The 23050-nt window shown below is 37.2% G+C and overlaps 1 protein-coding gene across 2 annotated transcripts in view; it reads left to right on the top strand.

Moving 5' to 3' along the window:
* The window catches only part of VEGFC (vascular endothelial growth factor C), a 249332-nt gene that overhangs the window by 132005 nt on the left and 94277 nt on the right, over positions 1-23050 (top strand). Inside the window, exon 1 of one of the 2 annotated variants that reach the window (XM_080405153.1) lies at positions 1741-23037. The exons of the other annotated variant lie outside the window; for it this stretch is intronic. Within the exon in view, the coding sequence (XP_080261279.1) occupies positions 23026-23037 (12 nt within the window). The 5' untranslated portion in view covers positions 1741-23025. Of the gene's footprint in view, positions 1-1740; positions 23038-23050 lie in introns of those variants that run through there. 2 annotated transcript variants of the gene reach the window in all.

Raw genomic sequence — 23050 nt, 5'->3', positions numbered from 1 at the left:
TTATGCTGACTCACACTGCTAGGTTCCTAAAACAACAAAGCAGCATCGTTATCTACAATTCCAAGCTGAAATCATCATGCCATTGCGGAGGCTTATTTAAAAGGCTTAAACAGACTTCCCAGGGAGGCTCATTTCCATCCAAATCAAACCTATCCCACGTGTAACCCCACCCTATTTGTAATGCCTGGTGGGACACTTAGGGCTTCTGTTGTTTATGAAGTATTGCAGTGTAAGTAATTTGCCTGCGTAAGAGATCTGTCACTTGAAGGGCAAAGGTCTTGATGGCCCGTGACCCAGAAACAAGAAATGTTTAGCCTTTCTGTGTACATAAAGTTTGGCCATTTCAAAACCTTTTGAATGTGTCTGTGCTGTTCCCCTGCAGCTTTATGTGACTTTTTTCTCAATAGTAATTATTTTAAAAATTCCTTTAAAACCAGTACCTTGCAGGGACTGCTTGGCCTCCCAGAGTGTGAATAAAAAATGCACCGTCGCAATCAAGTTCTCAGGAATGAATGACACGCTTGCCTAATAATTTGTTGCTTTAGGTTATTGTGTAAGCAGTAGCCTAAACTGATTTATGAGATCGTATTTATCTTTGTGGTTATAATGGCATGTGCAGTTTTGGGTATGGTAATTAGCCTTGCTGTTTTCTCCATGTTCCATAAAATCTCAGCTTACAATTATCATAGAATGGAAGGGACCTTAAAGATCATCTGGTTCCAACCCCCTTGCTATGGGCAGTATACATAAACAACTTACATGTGCTACCTGAGAAAAGAACTTAGCTTGGTTAACTTCAAGTATCTCTCATATGCAAGAAAAGATTTTGCCAAATGATCTGGAATTTATCACTACAGCTGCTGGACCAGGCAGCAAAGACAATTAATCCAAAAACATGCTAAAAATTTGAACACAGACAGGTATTTTATTGCAGCCTCCTTTCCAGTCTTGTGTGTGATCTGAGCAACATTTTAACTCTTTAAATAAAGTATGCTGTCAACTGTGTGATGGCCCTCAGGGTTCTTGGCAATGAGATTTTTATGGTGAGTTGAATCTCTCCCTTGCCTTTGGGGTCTGTATTAAGTTCTTACAACAAATCTTTTTTGGTAGAGTGCTGCTATGCTAAGAGCCCTGTTAGAAGTATACAGGCAGAAGGGTTGGTCAGTCAAACCTCTTTAGGTCTCCAGTTAGCAGATTTGTTTCTTTTCCCTCTGATGAATGGAGGCTGGTAGCAAAACTGGGTCTTAAAAGCGAAAAACAGATTTTGTTGTGAAACTAGCAAATGGAGGGTTAAAGGGGAGAGTGAGGTTCTTTATCCATCAGTTGTTCACGATATAAACTTATTTTAAATTCTGAGCAGAAAGCTTTCCTTGGTATTACCCTTGCAAAGAGCTGCCCTTCTGCAGCTGTGCTGGTCTCTGTCACGGTGGGCAGCTGAACCAGCACCACGTCCAGGGGCAAGTCGTGTTGAAGTGGGATTGGGGTAAGAGATTACACCTGGGACCTCGTAGCAATTCTAGAATAAATCATCCAGACTTGGTGTTTAGTGGATATTCTGAAGAAATGGAATGTCCATATTGTTCCAGTTAGGTACTTATTAAGCTGATTTAGCATATAAGCCAATTAAATTATTTTATTTGACACTTTGTTTTGTGGGCCCAATCTCTCTCTGAGCTATTTCCTTCTCAATTTTTTCACACACTTTCCCCCCCCCCCCCCCCCCTTTCTAATGGAAAGGGGGACTAAAGAAAAGCATAATTTGACTATTAAAGCTTTCATATTTTCTTCTCAAGGACTGATGCAGGGGTAGAAAGAAAAGCATCACTATTGAATGTGAGTCTAAATAAACAGCAGTAGTTATGTAAAGCAAATACATTTAATTCATGACTATTGTTGTAATTTATTTATTTTGTTGTAAATTATTTAGTAATGCTTCAGTTCTTTACTTTTGCTCAAGTTATCCCAAGTAAACTTCAGAAAAATATCTTCATTAATTTCATTAAGCTAAATATCCTTTCTTATTATGTAAAGGCCTGTAATTGAACAGACGTTAATGTGGTTAAACAACAGCTCAAAACAGAGAGGTTGAATGTATGTTTTTATGGTGTATTAAAAGGTCTCTGTCCCCTTGAAGGTTTTGTCACATCCAGAGTGGGTAAAGGTAGAAGAACTAGGGTGCAGTTCTACATGCGGTTTGTAAATTATCCACGTTGCTATTTCATTTGTTTCAATGGTACCATTAAGTTGCCATTGATACAGAAAACCGCTGTAAATCGGAATATAATGTGCTCTTTTAACTACATCTTATTTGCATAGCATGACACACTTTAGCAGTAGATACTAGGGTAGTCTTACACAGAAAATGTAAGATGAAAGGCAAGTTATTTAACATAACCAGGTTAATTGTGATTCTGAGACAGACAGACATGGCATGCCTGTGTTTACTGATAGCCACAGCTTAACTTGAATTTTTATAGCTGACAATGTTTTATCTCTTTTATACATGGCTTTTAGTCCTTCGTAGATTAGATCCAGCTATTAAATTTCCTTGAAGGTATGAAGACTTACAGGTCAGTGCTGACTTTAAATTACCATTTAGTCTTAGGGCAAGTCCAGTAGTCTGTTGAGCGTGTGGGCTGCTTTTCACTTTGGAAAATACCCATAATTGTAATGCTGTTTGTCATTTTAAGCCTAGGAATATGACCCAAGTTCCCAGGCCCACACAGCAAATAAACACTCATGTCCTTTGGGAGCAGTACTGCTAGCCTACTACTAACTTTGGCTCATTATACCAATACCACTGAAGGTTTAGTCCTTTTGATGTAGTGTGTATGTGATATACGAGAATGAGTGAGAGGGTGTCGCTTGGCAATGTCCTCTGTCCATCCATAATATAAACAGGCCATACATATTGGTCCCTAGGTAACACGTTTCTGGCTCGGTGTTTAATCTGCAGTCTCCTGGAAAGATTGTGTGTTGGACTTGATTTCTGTATATAGAAAATTATCTAAAGTTTGTAAAAAAAAAAAAAAAATCTAATCATTTACTATCTAGGATTCAGCATATATAACCTAAATAGAATGCCCTGATAACTCCTTTACCCCATATATCATAGATGCTTAAGCAATAAATCATTCTAATCTTTGGGGTAGGCAGTATGCAACAGACACCTAGATGATCTTTTCTGGTGTTTTTTAGAGGCTACATCCAGTAAACTGGAGTTCATTAACTCATGAATACTTCGCTTTTCTTAACTGTCTGCTCCTTAATGCTGTTACCATCACTTCTTTTAATATTTACTAATGATTTATATACAGTAAATCATGTCATGATAGTGATTTGAAAATATTTCTTCCTGTTTTCGATTCTCTCACTGTTATCCCCGACTCTCAGAATTAGAAAACAGAAAACCAGGAGGAGGTAAGGGGAAGTCCAGTTCATTAGTTGTATTTTTCTCATTATGCTCTTATTTGTATTGCATTTACCACCTCTTGTACTCACAGTGTAACTTTTTTCTAGCTGTTCTACCTTGTCTTCAAGTGGAAAATTGTCACTCTTCTTAGTACGATGGAGTCCTTTGCTTTATACTTCCCTTTCCATTAGAATTTGGCAAATAGGGTCAGGTGCTCAGTTAGGAGAAACATATTCATATTTGGGTTTTTTCTGTGTTTGCAGAAAGAGGATTTTCAAGGTGAATTTTAGGACTTCCCTCTTATGGATACTTTAAGATCTTGAAGTATCTTGAAGTCATCTGCACAGTCCTGCTAGCGGGTGTGCGGTATGTTCCAACGTATTACTGCCTGCGGAGTTGTGGCAGGCAGCTTCAGAGTTTTATCCTCTTTTCTATTTTGTTTAATACAGACCATACACTATCTAACCTTTATGGTGGCTAGTAAATAAATAAAAACTTTATTTTTACTACAAAGTCAAACATAACAGTTGCTTTCCTCTTTTAGGATTGCTAAACTGTCTTTTGTATTAGCCCTGTGCTTCACTCGTTACAAAACTGTACCACAGTTTCCTATCCTGCTCCAGCAGACGCAAATCTCTAGGTAGATGATAACCTGAACATAAGGTAATGTTTTCTTACTTTTAGCAGGAGTGAATCCTTCCTTTTTCTCTGCACCCCAATGCCAGCCTTCCCTGGAGCATCACGTCGCCTGAGCAGTCATGTCCCTGTGACACATGCGTTCACCTGGAATTGCGCTGCTTACCAAGCGCAGGCAGAACGTGATGCAATGTGCCGTGACCTCAGCCAAGGGAATCGGCTGTGAAATGAATTTTTGGAAGACCACGTTACTCGAGCATTTTCATTCTGTAGCAGCTCTTTGTTACTCTGAGATGGTTATGTTAGAATAAGTGAGTGGAAAAGACTTTGTGACCACAGATATTATTGCCACTATAAAACACTTCCCATACTGGTCAATTTTTGCATAATGTGTAGTTTAACTATGTTTACATGTATTAGTATTTTATGCCATAGGATTCCAATTCCAAAAAGGTAAGAGAAGCTCTTGACTGTACTTTTTTCTTAATTATATTCCACTTCTAGAAAGTTCACAGTTTTAGTATTTATTTCAGACTTCTCTTGCTAGGTGGAGGTTCAGAGGGACTTCATATACTAACCAAGAAGTAAAATGTTACATAAATGAGGGTTATTACATGCTTATTGGTTACTACTCATTTGGACAAATTAGCTTGCTAGTTCAACAGTGCATGTGGATCCATTTATGTAACTTAAACTATATTTGCATGTATGTTCCATGCTGGGCAGCTGAAAAAGAGAAGCAGAGAAGTGGTAAGCCCAGGAAGCCACAACTGGCAGCTTGGTAATTAATATAGCTAGAGCTGTTATCTGAAATGCACAGAAATTGTACTGAAATTCCTGAGTCCGTATTACTTACAGCTTTGAGTGCTATGGGCTTAAACAATAACAAATACTTTCTGTTTTATAGCCTCTTTTTCTGAGTATGTTGATGCCAAGAAGTACTAGTAAATGTGGTGTGTTCATATCTATATCTTCTTAAAGAAGGATAACATACCTTCATATCCTTGCCCCACATTTTGTATTTTGCCAGATATGAAAGCAAGGTCATCTGAATTAAGAAAAAAAAAAAAAAAAAAGTAAATAAATGCATGTAATACTAATGAGTAAATATTTTGTTTTTTTCTAGGAAACTTGGGGAGGAGGGGGGATAAAAATTATTTTAGTTTCCCAGATTTAAATCTGATGAGATGAAAATATAACACAGTCTGTAAGAATTTGTGTACCTTGAGTTTTGTAACCCAGAACATGTCCTCAAAAAAAGTACCTAGATCTAACTAGAGAGTTTGTAGTGATTTGTTTCAGTGAGTGTCATGCTCAAGTAATTACAAGTAGATGCTGTATTTTCATTAGTACTTGCTTTAGTCTTCTGCTCATCTTATATTTCTGCCAGATTAAGAATTCTAAAATTTCTTAACTTCCATTAGTTTTTCATTTGTTTTAAGCTTTCTGAAGCCAAACGCCTGAAGTAAAGTCAACATTGGGCTTGCAACAAGACGGCATCTTACTTGTTCAGTTAAGATTAACTAACCTTAAATTCAAAGTGAAGAAGAATTACAGTGATCTTTTTCCATAGAGAACTCAAACTGAAAACCATAAATCTTTTGAGAGCTGGCAGCAGCAAACGACCATCTTAACCACAAAGCCAACTGAACAGTTTATCTTACATATACACATCTTTGCCTATGAATGTAATTTTCCAGAAATGGCCATCAGTTGAATTACTTTGACAGATGTCACTGTTGGTTGGTTGTCAGGCGAAACTGTCCCTGACTGATATTCAGCCCTTACAGCAGGTGAATGTGCTACTACAAGTATTATTTTGTCTCGCCTTGGTTCTTACAGGGGTTTAATATAAGTTACTGTCCATTACATAGCAAAATGTGGGGTAATGGGGAAAAAAAAGATGGGAACAGTAGCACCCCGTCTTATTCTGGCAGCAACAGTACTGATAACCCCCTTCAGGTATTATGATATTCATATCTTTATATTCAGGTGCAGTTTGGGGTCTTTTCTTCTCCATAGAGTGGATGTCTAAAATATTATAGAAAAAGCATGTCTTTATTTCTTAAGAAGCTTGTGCTTAAAGAAGTTTCTGGATGGTCTGTATGAATCAGATAAGACTTTAGGAAGAACAAGTCACTGCGGCAGTAGAATGCTATCCTGAGAATGCTAAAGCTACTTCTTAGAAAAGGCAGAGTTTGTGATACTAGCAAATCAGGCACTTTCCTTAAAACATCTCTTGATCTTCACTTTTAAATTCTAAAGTCAAGTATAGCATCTGTAACTCTACATTGAGCCATAGGCTTAGCCTAAAAAATCTGTATGACTTGCAACATGAAAGCATTTTTTCTTTGGTTTAGCTTTTGGTTCGTTGGTTTGTTTAGATATCTCTTCAGGAGCAAATTTTTGTAACCATATGAGAAATATTCCTTAACTTAATGATTAGTAATAAAGAAAGAAATCAATACTAAGAATTATTAGGAATGTAATAGAGGAATTAAATAGAAAACACCACAGTGATTATTTAAATCTGCAACAAACATACAAAACTGTATGCAGTCCTTTTTTTCTTCATATCAGTTATGGATGGGAAAAAAGATTTAGAGAAGGATGACAAATACAATCAAGTGTACAAAACTGGCTTCTGCCTGAAAAAAAAAAGTTTTTTTTCCTGACCAGGAACCTTCAGGGGAAAAAAAGAAAGAAAACTAAGGGGTATATGGAAGGAGGTTTAAAAAATCAGCAGTGTAGAGGAGAAAGTGGATGGGGATTTATTTCAGTTCCACCATAAGAATGTGAGATGTGAAATAAAGCCAGCGGCGTTCAGAGCAAACCAAGGAAGATGATTCTTCCAACAATGTATTATTAAGCTGCCACGTGGTGTTACGGATAGTGAAAACGTACATGATCTCGAAGGGTGACGGTTCAGATTCCTGGAAGAAAAACAACTTAAGGACTGTTACATAAAAAAAGATAATGTTTCTGCTCAAGAAGGTTTTGAGCTGCATCTTACTGAGGTCTAGAAAATATTCTGTGGAGCTATAGCTATGTGCTTGCCTTCATCTTCCTCAGGAACCTGCTGTTGGTCGCTCTCAGGCTCAAAATAGCAGGCTAGACAGACTCTCTTGCCACAGTATTTTTCACTCAACGTCCAAGCTACGTTTATTTCAGGAATATTTGAGGGTGCCTAACAGGAAAACAGAAAGTAGGAAACATTTTGTATTTTCTGTCAGAATTTATCTCTGGAAGAAAATACCTTACCTCTCTGAAAAAGAAACACTACTTTGAGGATACAGCTGTCTGCAAAAGGCTTTATGGGTTTGGTGTTTCTTGCTTCTCAGTCACTTCTGGTTCAAACAGGTTATTATTGCAAAAACATTTTCTCTTGCTTTGGGAGTGATGCAGCCCATTGTGTACTCTGGTGGCTGTTAATTTGGGACGGTAGGCAGTGACTGTTTATTTAGTGGTATGAGTGACACAAGAATTCTGAAATATTTCTCACTTAACCTATACAAGCTATATTATCCATGAAGGCAATTATATGTTAATTTGATCAACTAGTTTTTAAATGATTAATGTATTGCAACAAACAGACTTTTGCATCTTAAGAAAAATATGCTTAGATTATTTCAGGTCCTTACTAGTTTCCTTCACTGAAATTTTACATAGTTTTCTTAATTATACTGTTTGGACAAAATATCACTTTTTAAAAATAGAAAATAAAAAAAAAACCTAGTCGTGTCTGTTACATATGAGCAAAATAACTCATCTAATTTGATACATGCTGCCTGAGTTATTACTCTTATTATCCTTGTCTCTTCTCTTGCTTATATGGTTCTCATTCCTTAGTATGCTTAAAATACTGTGGCAATGAGAGAGATTAATTAGGTGTTCTATTTGATTTTTATTAAATGCGAAAAATAAAAGATCTTTTCATCTGTCAACTGCTGGGGTTTGGGGCTGTGGTTTGGTTGGTTGTTGTTTGGGGTTTTTTTTTTTTGCTTTTGTCTTAACTGAGATCACCTTTTATTAATTACTAATTTACTAATCCTCTTACTGTATTCTGCCTAATACTTCTTGCTTGTTTGTTTCTTCCTTGCGTTTTTCCTATTTTTCCAGAGACAGAAAGTGTCTGACCCAAATCCAAATTCATTTCAGAGAATTCAATTTCAGAATCATACAAAACAGTTAGCTAGGATTCCATTTGTTTATATTTTCTTGACAATGCTAAATTATCCACTTCACATTTTTTCTCTGTCTGGTCAGAGTAATGTCATTAAAATGACTCAATGTGCAATTTTACAACTAAATGTACAGTCTTTCAGGCTGCCCAGAGAGGTTGTGGAGTCTCCTTCTCTGGAGACATTCAAAACCCGCCTGAATGGGATTGTGTGCAACCTGCTCCAGGAGAACCTGCTTTAGCAGGGGTTGGGCTGGATCATCTCCAGAAGTCCCTTCCAACCCTGACCATTCTGTAATATTATAAACTCCTGGACCTTCTGGTTTTGGGCTGAGGTGGTACGCTGTCTGTTACCCCTGAAAATAATAAGACTTTCACCTTTCTCAGTTTGTACTTCTTACTTGCTAAGTAATAATTGCTAAGAAGAGAGAAAAAAGTCCTGTTTTAACGAAGTGGTTTTAACAACCAGCTAAGCCTTGTCCTCCCTTTCTGAATGCACAAACCCGTACGTTACCACCTTTTAAAAAGTAGTATTTTTGTGGGAGCTGTTTGTTTGTTAAGATAGTATTACCTGCCTAGATACTTGGCTTGCTTTCTTCTATTCAAAATAAGTAGTATTTTTTAAATAAAAAAGAGAGCATTTTTGTAATGACAGAATCAACTTACTGTAAGCCTCATCTTGTCCTTAAATTACATTTTCATTCCTATAGAATGAAGAAATAGACAGATATGTTGCTTAGTATGCCAAGTTGGAAAAGGAGCACTTCCCTTGCTTTCAATACAGGACTGAACTTGATGGAGAATCAGAGATTGTTTTTGCAACATAAAATGCTGGAGCTATGTGCTAACAGTTTTGCCAAGGCATTTGAAAAACCAAAATGTCTACAGATTTCTTCATTGTGTACTGTTCTGCCTAAAAAGCAAAACACTAGGGGTAAAACACTTCCTCACTGAGGATAGTGAAAAATTTTGTTACTGATTTTTAGTAAACCTTGGATTACACTAGTATTGGAATATCATCTTTGTTCTTTTTTTTTTTTTTTTTTTCCTAAGCAAATAATGAATACAAGGCTCAAAATTATATCCAAAGTGGAACTTCTTATTCACAAATAAAAATTTGGTCAACTTTTCTGCTGTGTAAGTACAACATAGATTCTTACTTCATTTTAAAACTTTAGTCTCTGAATTGAAAAAAAAAAACACCTTGCTGAAGGGAAATGGGAAAAATGATGGAAATGGAGAAAGCAAATCTTTATAGAGTAGGACAAAGCAATGCTTTCAGAGTTAAGTATCAGATGCCAAAAGAGTAAAATACTTATTTAAATCCCATATTTGTAGAATCTTTACAACTACAGTTTTTCTGTAGATAACCCATCTTAATCAACATTTTGGCTACAGGTGTTATTCATTATATTTTAACTGTTCTGGTAGAATGCATATGGCTGAGCAGCAGGATGTATTTCGCGTCCAAAACACCCACCAAATATTAGTAGAACTGCACTCCTGTCAATCTTTTATTTAAATAAAAGCAAAAAGAACTTAGAGGCCCCAGCAGATCTAATAAAGGTTCATGCTGCTTTCTACCAATACAGGATGATTTCAAGCAGGGGAGGATAACAAGTTGAAAATTTCTGATATACAAGTATAAGTAAATATTTGTATAAAATATAAATGTACTGTAAGAGTATTAGCGACATGCTTTCTACTTTCTGTAGATGTCTTCTGGCCTTCAGCCTAATCTTTGGAAACAATAACTGTGACACTGATGTATTCAGTGCTATTGTGCCTGCTGTATTAGAAAGAAAAAAAAAAAAAAAAAGACACTTCAGAATAAGATATTCTGTTTAAGACACATTTGGACAAACCAGGGGGTAAATCTGCCTGGGAAAATGGGATTTAAGTGTCTAGAAAACAAGATTAGCCTTTTCCATTTGATCTTTGGTGAATTCATATTGAACTGAGATGTTTCAGAGCTGACAACTCCTAGTGAATTTGCTTTTTCTTCGTGTTACTGAACTGGGGAGCAGAGGCCACAGGCACGGCTGCCCTTTTATTGTCTTATAGCTCTGTTAAGTCAATCCCCTTGCAAGAATTTATGTTGCATATATTGAGTAGCTAAGGCTTCACTAATAGTATTTGACATTATAATAGATTTCCAGCCAAAATTATAGAAAAAGATTAGATGCATTCAAATCGCTGTGATTAATAGGATATGTTACTTCAAACCATTTTTTTCTTCTTTGAAGAATACATAATGAATGTCATATTGTAATTATAGTCTTTCCAGCTTCCTAGAATTACTGCCGCAAGTAGGTAGAAAAAAGGTAAATAACAACTATCTCTTTCTTGGTTTAATAACAATTAAACATAAGCTTCTGTAGTTAATGCAAAAGGAAGTTTACTTTTTACTTAATTAGGTAATGATGAAGGCCACATACATGGTATCATATTTGAAAAAATAATACTGCTACAGCTGTAAAACTTCCTGTGTGGCAGACCGGCTAAACTCAGGAGAAAAAAATTCAGCAGAATTATTATCTGTTAATAATTTTGTAAGAGACAACCAGTGTTCTAAATAAAGCATAAAAGCACAGTGCCTCCGAAGAACAGATCTCTTGTGGGAGTTGGCTCTCGGTTAGTGCTCTCTTTCTGCTCTGCTATTAATTTACTTGAGCAGTTTGCACAAGAACGTTAGGGTGGAGAAACACAGTATCTCCTCATCCACAGGTAGGTGGTTGCTGTTTGCAGTGAGAATGTGTATGGAGGTACTGGGCAGAATTTCTAAGCAGTGTCTCAGAGAAACAAGGTGTTGCATTTGGAGAAACTAAACAGTATCTCTCATAAAACCCAATACTTCTGAAGATCAGACCACTTATATGAAATAATTGATATTTACCTATAAATGAAAGAATAGCTGGATCACAGTTGTCTTGTTTCCATTTATTTCATTCTTGTGCGATACACAAAGGAAAAGCAGCGCTGTTTAAATTATAACCATAAATCTGGTGCCAACAGAAAGAAGGGGTCAACTTCTGGGCAGTTTTCACATCTGGTTTGTTGAAAAAACTTCCCATAATACATACAGAGTGTAAGGTCTACCATAGCGCTATGTGAGTAAGGAAACTTTGCGTGCTACTCCCCTAGTCAGTGACAATCTGAGGCACTATCTGAAAACACCTTTCCACAATAGTCTTCGAAAAGCTGATCTGGACGTACCGCCAGTGGTGTACCACTGGACCAGGGCTGGTGGGGATCAGAGCTATGGTTTTGAATCGAAGGAGTTCTTTTGTGATGAGATCGATGTACAGGAACACACTTTGTCTCAAGTATCTGTATTTCCAACTTAGAAGACTTTCTAATCGGGTAAAATGCTTCCTGTTTCTCACCTCCTCAAGCAGTACTGTGGTGGTTTCAATGAGCAAACTATAGGTTAGCAACTCCCAGTTGGTGGTTCTATTGTTTTTGTATTAGATGCTGCTTTTTTTTTTTTTCTTTTCTCCTTTCTGTTGGGGTCAGAATGGCATTCTAAATCTTGTCTGAAAGAGGAAAAATAGATTTGTTAGATTTAGCCAGGTTGTTCCTCCATGATACCAACTAAGAGGCTTTGTGTGAGGTTTTGTAAATGTATTTTTACCTAAAATAAAATCAGACTTGTAAAACATCCTTCTGCCCACTTCTTTACCTGGTAGGCTTAGGCTATGTTTTGTGTATATTATGTGATACACATTTTAATTCCAGGAATTAACATACACTATAAAACACGATAGTTCTATAGAAATTTCTCTCAATTCACTTAAAAAAATATATAAAATCAAGGTCCTTACTATCATACAGAGTCCAGCAAGGCAGTTTACCATGTTAGATGAAAATCCTCATAAATTTATGATTATCACTAATGCATGTTTTTAAGTCTTCTAGTTGTGGTGCAAGAAAAAGGAAAGAAAAATGGCATCTTCTGCCTTATGGCAAAAAAATGTACTTATAAATACAGTTTTTTCTTCCTTGATAAAACTGGAACCTCTATTTATTGAGCAGTATCTGCTTGCTTTGCAAACCAGAATGTTTTAAATGCATTGTTCCTGGAATACTAAAGGAGCCATGAGAGAGTCTGTTGGACCCATGTATAACATGTTTGTTCCATCACCAAAATTGTTAGCAAGTTTCTCTCACAAAGTAGTGTTTTAAGACTTTTTAACTAGAAAGAGCCAAATTCTTCTTTAGTTTTCAGTTTACAAGAATGGCAGCAAAAAAAGTAGGGGGGGTGTTTTCTGGGGTTTTTTTGGAGGTAGGGGTGTAAAATTAGAACCTCTTGATTTGTAGTCTTTGGAGGGGAAAGAAGAACCCACCCACCCACCCATCCCCAAACCCATGAGGCCCCATCATAAGGTTTTGAAGACCCTTCTAGGTATAGTTACACTCACAGAAGTCTACAGCATGAACTTCCTTACGAAGCCCTGAGAAAGTAATCTCAGAATTTGAAAATTAGACTTTTTAAAGATCAAATTATTACTCTAGTAGTAATAAAATAATTACTGCTGTTAGTGTTTCTTTAAAAAGATTTCATATTGATAACATGAAAAGCAGGGTTTCTTTCTTTTCTGACCTGGAATCTATTCTTTATCAGTTTCTTGCTCCAACTCAATTTTTTAAGCTTTTCCAACATTGCTTGTATCTAAAATGTGATTGCCTTCATTTAATCAGTATCCTGCTTTCTCACTTTGCAGAGCACGTAGCACACTCTATGACATATTTTGTAACAGCAAGGCTGTATCCCAGAATTCAGCCAGAATTCCAGATCCTCTAGCAATATACCGTTTCTATTCTGCTACATCTTGACAGTGGGAATGTGCTGGAAACTGGTCTCAGGCAGAAGTCAATGTACGTTAATAGAAATCACTCCATGGGAACGACGGGAGCAGTAAGGACTTAAAATGGAGATCTGAGCGTCAGGTTTCTAGATCCAATCTACACAATGCTGCGGCAAAGCATCAGTGGCAGCACTGCTTGCTGCTGGCAGCATTGTTAGGCAAAATCAGGCTGAAGTATCTGCCTAATTAGCACGGGCTATACTTTGGGGTTCTCCCCTCCCTGTCCCACACCACACCCCCAGTTTGACGTATAGGAAGAATGTATAAAATCCTGGCTCTATGAAATGATCTCCGTAGATCTAGGACTTGATTCTGCCTTCTCCTTCATGGACTATCGTACCGAACTCCCCCAGCAAAGCAAAGCCAGAACTGTGCTTGCCTAATGGCCAGATTCAAGGAAAAGAAATCCTGTCTCCGTTCTGTGTCTTCTCTTCCCATGTAGCTGAGCTCATGGGCTTTGAGAGGTTGCCTTTGGCTGCATACCAGTCTGTAAAACAGACTAAAGTAAGGCAACATCAGAAAATGGGAAATTTGAGGAAAAAGGAGATTACTGCAGATACAGATAGGGGGAAAAATAAAATTTTGAGTATCCCTTCTGTGCATGACTTTGATCCCAGTACGGATACTGTCCCTGACGTTAAGAGCTCTAACTATGGATAATTCAGAAAAAGGTCTGTAACAATTTTAATTTTGGATTATTAAGCATATTCTGGTGGCTAGTAGAGTGTGAATATTGTACTGCTAGGGAAGAGATCGTACAGTTAGACTGGCTCTGTAACTCTTTGCAGTACATTAAATATGATGGAGATGGAAAAGGACTTTTGTAATTCTGGCTAGATAAATTCATTTTTGACTGTGTCGTATGGAGAGGAGAACCTTTTTATAATAATAAAAAAATCTTTCTTGTACTGCTGTAACTAATACTTTATTCTCAGTCTCCATAGTGACTGATTATGAAAAGTGCTCAGAATTACTTTCTGAGTTTCTTATAATTAGCAATAATAACTCTGTTATAACAAGCTGTTTAAAATACAGTTTGTAAGTATTACAAATGTTTAAAAAAAATTGCAAAACTTCGAGATAACAACTACCAGTGGATCTTATGGAAATCCACTAACCATCTTGTAACACGATGTTAGCTTCACTTTATAACTTTTTAGACTGACTTCACCCAACTGAAATTTGATAATTTTTTTCTTTTTTTCATTCACTATTTTGATAGTTCTCCAGTAAAACCTACTGACATGTCTAAACATTCAGAACCCTCATACCTTTCAATTTTTGTTCAATAAAGAGCTAAAATGAATGAACAAGACATCATTCTAAAATGAAATCATGAAGTCAGTCACCAATCAACCACTCCTCTTGTCTTATGAAGTATGCCACTATTACCTTTGATTCATTTTGATAGTCAAATTGTCAAATTAGAGACTAATTTCATGGATTTAATTACTTGCCTCACTTAAATTCCTGGCCTCCTTTCCTCCTCTGTTTCTTAGAAATCCCCTTATGGCTTTGGGGCTTCCCAGGGACACATTTTTCAATGTAAATTCTCAGCATGAGACTTCTCTTCTGTAACTTTAGGGATCTCAAAGTTAACATATAGTCTCCCCGTATTACCAACTGAGAGAAAACATATTTTAGTGCTTGTCCTAAACTAAGTGCCAAAGAAATGGAAAATGAGTTCTCCTTTGAAAGGGGCCTGTCACTTTTTATTGACTGTAGTGGGCAAACACTTGGCTTTAGACTAGAACCTCAATTCTGGGACGACAGAAGGGAGGTGAGATCCTCTTCCATTTGTTTTACTGTTTCTGGGAGCGGTTATTTTTACCGAGTATCTGCCCACACACGACTACTGTGAAAAACAATTGTAGTTCTCCTTTTGGATTTCACATTCTTTGGCCCCATGTGAGTCAGTGAATGTTGGCATGATGTAAGAGGAATATCAAGGCAACGGTGCCCTTGAGGCATCCTGGCATTTGCATCAGTTTGGGGATTTCTGTGTATTGTGGAGGCTGGAACAAATATAGTTCAACTGATGAACTGAAGAAAATGTCAAGCAAGCAGAAAGTTTTGTTGTTTTTTTATAATCTTTGCATGGTAAAAAATTAGTAGAAATAGCCTGTAAATTTCTATTTTTAAGATAAACTATCTTTTAATGAAAGAAAGCAGTTAAATGTGCTTTGAAATGTCAAAGTGACAGCTCTGTTTTGTTAAAATCAAATGGTTTGGCTTTGCATCTTAGGAGGGGGAAAAAAAGGAGTTTGCTTATAAGGTCAAGTGTTCAAGCCAACCTGAAAGAATAAGTGGTGTTATAATTACTCCCACTGCTGTGCAAACATGAAGCTGACTGATTAAATGAGCCTTCTTAATTATGAACTTTGATATTGTACATTTAGGGTAAGCTTTTGAAAACTCACTGAGTTTAGTCCCAGCTGGTTTTGACCTTGACTGAGAGTAGATTGAACTCAAAAAAATTGTTTTATTCCTACTGGCAGTCAGCATTATTACTTAACAAGGCGACTGTTACACAGTCTAACTAAACAATAGGTCACACAATAAATATGCAGAAAACCCCTTGAAACTACTGCGCTGAAATGTCTAGACTTTGAAGTTCTGTTTGGAAAAAAAGTGAACACACTTTTTCTCCATAGTTTTAAAACTTAAATGATTTTTCAAGACTTCCTATGAATATTAACAGCCTTGCTACTAATACCCCTAGATGAGTACCTCTCTTTCCCAATTTAGTGAAAAAGATTCTTATCCCTTTTGGATAGATCATCAACATACTTGTATAAGAGAAAGAAAAGGAAAATTCACTTATAAAAATCATATGTGATTTGAAAGAAGGCTACTAAAATGTTAAAGGATATAATTACAATTAATAATTGGTCCTAGTTCCCTCTGGCTGCTTTGAAGTTTGCTGCAATACTGTGGACTATTAACATTAGTCTATCAGGTGAATATAACACTCATTTCAGAACTGTGGGGAAACAAATATTTCTTTGCACTATTGTGGTTTTTATGTGATTTTACCAGCTGGAATGCTAGAACTCCAAAGATCTACCAGTAAGCATCTATGTTAATTGTAAGACATTAGAGACTTACTAGGAATAACCCAAGAGCAAAACGTGTGTGGTGCAGCCACCTGTCATCTGCAGTCCCTCATAAGCATAAAAATGCTTGTGAAACTATAGTATAGCTTGTATTCTCTCTCTTGTGGCTGTCTTTGTAGCAGGCAGCAGCAGCGCCAGGTAGTTTGGGTTCACTGAGCTTCACCAGGTTCTCGGACAGCCTGGCGTCCTCCTCGCCTTGCTAGCTGGGGCAGCTCGGAGCCCAGCACCAGCGTGTTCCCTCATCCCACAGCCCTTCTGCGGTACAGGGGCTGCTCCTGACCGGTCCCATCCCAAGGGAACAGAAAAATAAGATGGAAGTATGACCAGGACTTTCCTCTATCCTCTTTGGATGAAATAGTTGTGAGTGGCCCTACAGTTACATACAGGGACTAGAACGCAATTATAATCAACTTGCTGGGGTTACTAGGGAGGAAAAACAAAATCTGGCTCTGAAGAAAGGTGATGACAAAGCTGGTTTTTTTGACCATTCAAAATTTTAAAGCAGAAAAGGTAAGCAAAGGTGACTTCTGTGCATCTCTGAAAATTATTTTAATGTAATAATCCATTTGGAACTTACTTTTTTTTAAAAAAAATACAATATCTGCAGGGTTTAGGTTTTTTATTTCACATGCTTCTCTTTCTACCTCTTCTATCCGGATCAGCTGGTTACCCTGGGAAGATACCATTGTTGCAGGAGGCCTTACTAAGCAGCTGGGGTTAGTTTTAATTTTGAATACACTCGGGCTTATATTCATTATCAATAGAGAAGATTAGGTTGAGTTCCACAGCTGGAATCTGCGACTGAAAATGGTCTGTTGCTCTACCCTTTGCACTTCAGAGTTTTCTGCTAGGACAGATTAGTTGAAGTGTCCCTGTGGAGTATAGCTGTAGGTTTGTGGTGGGATAGGAATTTTAAAAATAGATTAGGCCCAGCATGCTACTCACTTTTTAGATCAGTAGTAGCTGCTTAAATTCAAGTTACAAAGAGATAAGCAACCAGAAGGACAGCGGATGTGCTGTGCTGAAGGCCTCCTTGCCCCACGATCATCTGGTTCCATGTGCCAGCTGCCTAGTCCAGCCTGAAGTGTTGAAAGTCAAGAGACTGGCCAAAGGAGAGATTAACAGGTTGTGCTGAAAGGAAGAAACAGTCAAGAACTGGTCTAAAAATGTCTCTTGCTACATAAATTCATTAATGATAAAGGGGGAAATTTGCATGGCTTTCAATACACCCAGGGAACAGGATCTGTGTCATCCAGTGCTGCATGCTTAGGAAAATGAAATATCCTGGCCAGACAGCGAAAAAAGACATTGCTTGTGGCCTCTGATGCAATCTGGATATCAATACACTTTGTTCTTTAATTCTTTGACAGTGCTTGCTTTTTTTCCTTTTTTTTTTTTTTTTTTTTAGCAACTTTTGGAAAATGAAAAGTTTAAGGATTGAATTTGGAATTCTTACAGATGGTGGCTCCTCATCCTTCTGCTTTTGGGCCCAGGATGTACCCTTAGGTCTGATAGCAACAATGACACTCTTGATTCAGCGCAAAACATACAACTTTCTGAAGGGAACATGTTTCTTATTAAGTCATTGTTTAGCAGAGAAAAAACTGTCTTAGTAACCAAGTTACGCATGGTGCCAATTCAAACTATTAGTAATGGTGACTTCCTGACCAAAAATTTGCATGTAGGTTTCTTGTTTTGCTTTGTCTTATCATTTGTTTAAGAAAAAAAAAAAAAAACAAAACCAAAAAAAAAAACAACCAACAAAACCCAAACCTCAAACAAAAGAAAAAAAATATCTGCTGTTTTGCTGGGTTTCTGTGATATGTATCCAAAAAGTGGATACATGGGTTTTGGTTTAGTTTTCTTCTTTTGAAGATGGAATGATTAAATCTAGTTTCAATGGCGATGGCAATAGCACTCTTTATTCATTTCATTTTAGATTATAAAGAACATTTTACAGATTGGATTTCCTGTGTACTTCCTTCCAACCCTATCTGTTGGACTGACTTCTGGTGCAATAATGATGTGTAAAAATAAGTGGTTTTGTTATGACTACGTATACTGGTCTGAACATGAGACTAAAAGACAAGAACAAATTTACTTTGTTGTTTGGACCTAAATCAATGAGAAATTGATTCCATTTCCCTCAAAATATAAGAAACGTCCTATCGGCTCAGACAAACCATCCATCTAGACAGTCTATCTAGTCTTCTGTCTCCAACAGTTGCAATTGAAGATGAATTCACACTTTGTGAAATCACACACTGTGAATTGAATTCACACTTTTCCAGCATCACCACTCATTTAATTAGGTAGGCAATGCTGAACTCCCCTACTCCTACCCGCCCCCCCCTCCCCCCCTTTTTTTTCAGTATCAATTTGTGGTCCTGATCTTCATTAATTTGTCTGATCTATTTCTAGACCTCATACCTGCCTCCAACTCATCATAACAACAAATTCCAGAAGTTCGCTACCGGGTGTATCAAGGGAAAAAAAAACAAACAAACAACACAGAAAACCAACCAACCCAAACAAAAACCCAACCCAAACCACAACCCTCTATTTTTCATCATTTTTAAACTAATCTCCAACTATTTTCAGCCCTGTGAAAAATGAAGACAGGCCTAAGGAAGAATCTCAGATCTGAATGTCCCCACATTTTGGCATTTTTGGCTTCTGAACCCAAACCCTGCAGCTTGAACCAGCACCTCAGGAGGCACATTGCAACCTTCAGGGAAACCTTGCAATAGGTCACTAACAATGCTTCTGCTGACCGCAAGCAGCTGACCACAAGGGCAGCATAGGTGGAATACACCTTTCCTTTATTAGATTTACAGATGAGATCTAGCTAGCAAGGACAGCACAGACAGGCAGGCCTAAAATTGGAAATCATTTTTATAAGGTTCAAGAAATCACTAGCAAAAAATAGGAGATAGCGGACATCATTCTGTTGGGAAACGAGAGCGCTCCATTCCACTTCTGTTGGAAGGGTCATATCTACAACTGCGGGAAAGGGAACATCTGGCTGTTAGAAAACCCACAAAAATACCCAAGAGTTGCAGCTGATTTGCCAGCTGAACATCAACCTGCCTAACAAGCAAATGCCATGCGGGGATGTACATGCAGGAGAGTGGGTAGGGCTGGTTTGTTCGGCTCCCATTTGTTCTGCACAACCCAGGTCAGTTTCGAAGTACCCTTCTTCAGTGTTGGGCATCACCTTTCAAAGAACCCCTGGATCAACTAATGATTATTCAAATGACAGTTATAAGGATAAGCAGAACTTTAGAAAATAAAGATCTACACAGGAATGTTGGAAAACCTGATCTTGTTTAGCTTAAAACAAGATAGCTAAGTGAGAAAGGGTAAGCGTTCAAATATGTAAAATGCTATTTTACATAGGAGAAAAGAATTAACTTTGGTAAGGAAAACTTATGAAATATAACAAAAAATGAGGTTCATAGTAATAATACATTACGCTGTTCTGAACTTGCAGATGAATTTGTCTCAATACCATTTGTGAATTTTTTTGAGGTTTTAATACTTCAGCAATTTGCATTTGAGAAGTGTTTAGCATACTCTTAATTTCCAGAACAGCCAAAATATTGAACAGAAGGTTTGAAGTACTGGAGAAAAAGGGGTGGGGGTGGGGGTGGGGAAATGCAACAGAATATATGAGTGGAAAAGTATGCAGGAGTAAAGTTAGTTGAAACTGCATCTCTTCATAGAAATAATTGTCTCTGTCATTGTTTTAGCAATTATACAGAAATGTCTCTTGAATTGATTTAGGACTGTTTTGTCCTGTTACATTCCAAAATTTTGTAAGTATAATCAGGGAAAAAAGCTTCTGAATACACTTTTTATCTCATAGATTATCACTTAGAATACTGCTGCAGGAGGGTATGTACCATGGTAAACATTTCCATGTGTAATGGTCATGTGCTGTTAAGTCCTAATATGTTTTGTTGAATTTAAATTTGTTTAAGTAGTGACATGGCTTCAGTTATACACAGTTTAGATTATGCACAGCTTTCAGTTAAGAGGCAGCATAAATTTACATTCAGTCATTTTATTGTTTACAGTCAGAGGTTATAACAATGAACATCATCACTATGTGGAGAGATTAATTAGTTTACAGGGTGTTAAATCAACATTCTCTGCATACCTGTCCTTGTTGACACCTTACATCACAAGAAGGAAGAAAAACTATTGTAAAGATCCCTAACGTAAGACAGCTGAGTAAAATGTGTGCTAGGGCATTCTCCATTCGAATTTTAGGGCAGCTTTAGGAAGATGTAATTTGCTTTGGGCGATTCAAACACTTTTCGTGAGATTCTGCCTTTTGCTGTCAATTTTTGCATCATACTAACCCCTTACTATAGTAAGGGATTTATGCTGTTGCAGTCATCCAATCTGTAGCATAAAGAAATTCTAATGTTAGATGCCAGTAGTTTCGATTTTAACAGTTTAGAAAGAGAATCCCTGAGAACAAAGAAATGCCAATAATCCGGTAATCCCTGAATATCAACCAGTGTCAAAGGGCTGAAGACTAAGGATTCTTGTCCTGTTAATTAATTTTCAAGAGGAACCAACTTTTACACCAAATGAAAGAGAGATTTCTAGATAATAAAGTGTGGGTTGCTAGGTCAAGCATTGCAGAGAATTATTTTCCAGCAGTGATGTCTTTCACATTGAATTAAAGGGTTTTGTCCTGGCAATATTTTTAGAGGAAGTGAACAGATAAATCTACATTTCAGGATCCCTAGCTGGAGGTTTGGTGTAGAACAGTTTCCCATGGGTTGTTTTACAGAGAAGGTGCCTGATCACAGTCAAGGAAAATATTCACTTGCTTTTGATGATCTTCAAGCCACCATACTTAGATCCTTTTCTAGAATCATATAAGGAAATACAAAATGAGCACCTGTACAAAAAAAAAATTATGTTTTTAAACCTGTTTGTGAGGAATGAGGAAGGCCATTATGTGCATAATCAGTAAAAATGCAGTACCTCTAAATGTTTCCACTAAATCATATGTTTTATGTAAAGAAGAGGATTTGAGAAGTGGACCACAGCCTGAAAACCACTGCACCATCCTTTTGCAGTAGCTAAGTCTTTTCTTCCATCAAACTGGTTACTCCAAGTGAATAAGCAATATGATAAGAGACGTGTGATAAAACTTGGGATTGAAAGATTCGATTGGCAGAAAATGCATTAGCGAGCAGCTGTTCTAGTAGTTTGGCACCGACTCTGAAATGCCTTTTCTTTTTCTCTTTTCCCTGTACATATCAGGTTCGCTTTCAGTATTTGCATAGAGCTTTGATATTTAAGACATTGATTAAGATCCACTTTTTTTCCCCCTGTGCTTTTAAGCATTAGAGGAAACGGGGGGGTGGGGGGTGGGGGTGTCATATCTGTAGAGGAATTGTGGACTGAAGCTTACTACAGTGCCTTCACCTTTTGGAATGACTCCAGAATGGCACTTCCACAGCCTTCTGATTCACTGCACTGGGGGGAACACTGTTTTCTACCTTTGAAATTTACATTAAATATACATCCCACTGAAACTCACCAGTAAGACTATGTGTGTTGAAATAAAAGCAAACCATGCAATCTGTGATTTTAACTCTTGGGCATGCTTCTATATGTCTATTTAAGAGGAGAATGCAAAGGAGTTTGGTTTGAATCAAACACAAAAATTTAAATATAAGGAGAAAGGCAATGACATTCTGTGAAAAGCAAACATTTAACGTTAGCATTTAACTCCTACAATAAGCAAACAGACAAAATCACAACAGCATGCTACTGATGTTTCTTGCTGCTACTGACACTTTTCTATTCTCCTGTCTCAGTTCACGTTTCTTGTTCTGGTTCCTCTCTGATTTTCCGTACTGCTAATGAATGAAGATAGGAAACAGGTATTGAAACACATTCATGTTTCAGAAGGAGAATATATCAGAAAAGAACGTACCAGGTATGTCTAGACACAAGAGAGGAACGTGCTTGACAGATGCACATTACACCAACTTGAAAAACAGGATGAGGTCTGGGTATTTTAATGCAATTTTAAAACAACATCAAGAGAATTCATTTGAAAGAATCTTACACCTGACATAAAAAATTTCCTTTGTCAGTAGTAGCTATCATTGCAATGAAACATAACCGGGCAAGACCTAGACCTGTATCTCTCTACTACTGCACGTATCTCTTTAGTCATTTCTGGTTTTAAGGTCGGTTCACTGCCAGTGTACTGAGTGCTACTTAGAACTTTAAATTCATTGTCCTGTAGGCGTATTTCTGCTTAATTTCAAGACAAGGGGAAGAATATTAATCATGAGATGGTGGGGAAAGAAGAAAAGATTTTTGAATCAGTAAACCTTTAAATTAGCCATCTCTTATGGGATGGAAAGCAATGCAGCCTGAATTGAGGAAAACTTCAAAATGTCCCAGAGCCAATGGAATATTTATTTGTTTATTAGCAGATAGTATTAATCATCATCGATTTCAACAACTTTATTTTAAAAACCTTATGATTAGACTGTGACTATGATTAGTAGCCTTCAGTTGTGACACTTTAAATTTGCTATACAGAGCACTCAGTGGAAATGCTCTCTTGCATAAAAGCCTTTGATCTCATGATGGATGTTCTATGAATTGGGGGGAGCGACAGAATGAAAGTGCTGGGGAACTGGGGAAATAAAGAAAGAAGCCAGCTGATATTATGACAGCGCAGCGGGAGCAGTATGTTCCATAGTTTTGTGATTTAGTTACGGAGAGGCACTCCTTGCGTGGCACTCATTGAAATAATATTAGCTGTGTATGATTTGGCAGGTGGGTTTTATTA

Source organism: Falco punctatus (assembly GCF_963210335.1).
Source record: "Falco punctatus genome assembly, chromosome: 1".
Lineage (NCBI taxonomy): Eukaryota > Metazoa > Chordata > Aves > Falconiformes > Falconidae > Falco > Falco punctatus.
Note: the sequence above shows the minus strand (reverse complement) of the source record. Positions and strands in the feature narration are given on the sequence as shown.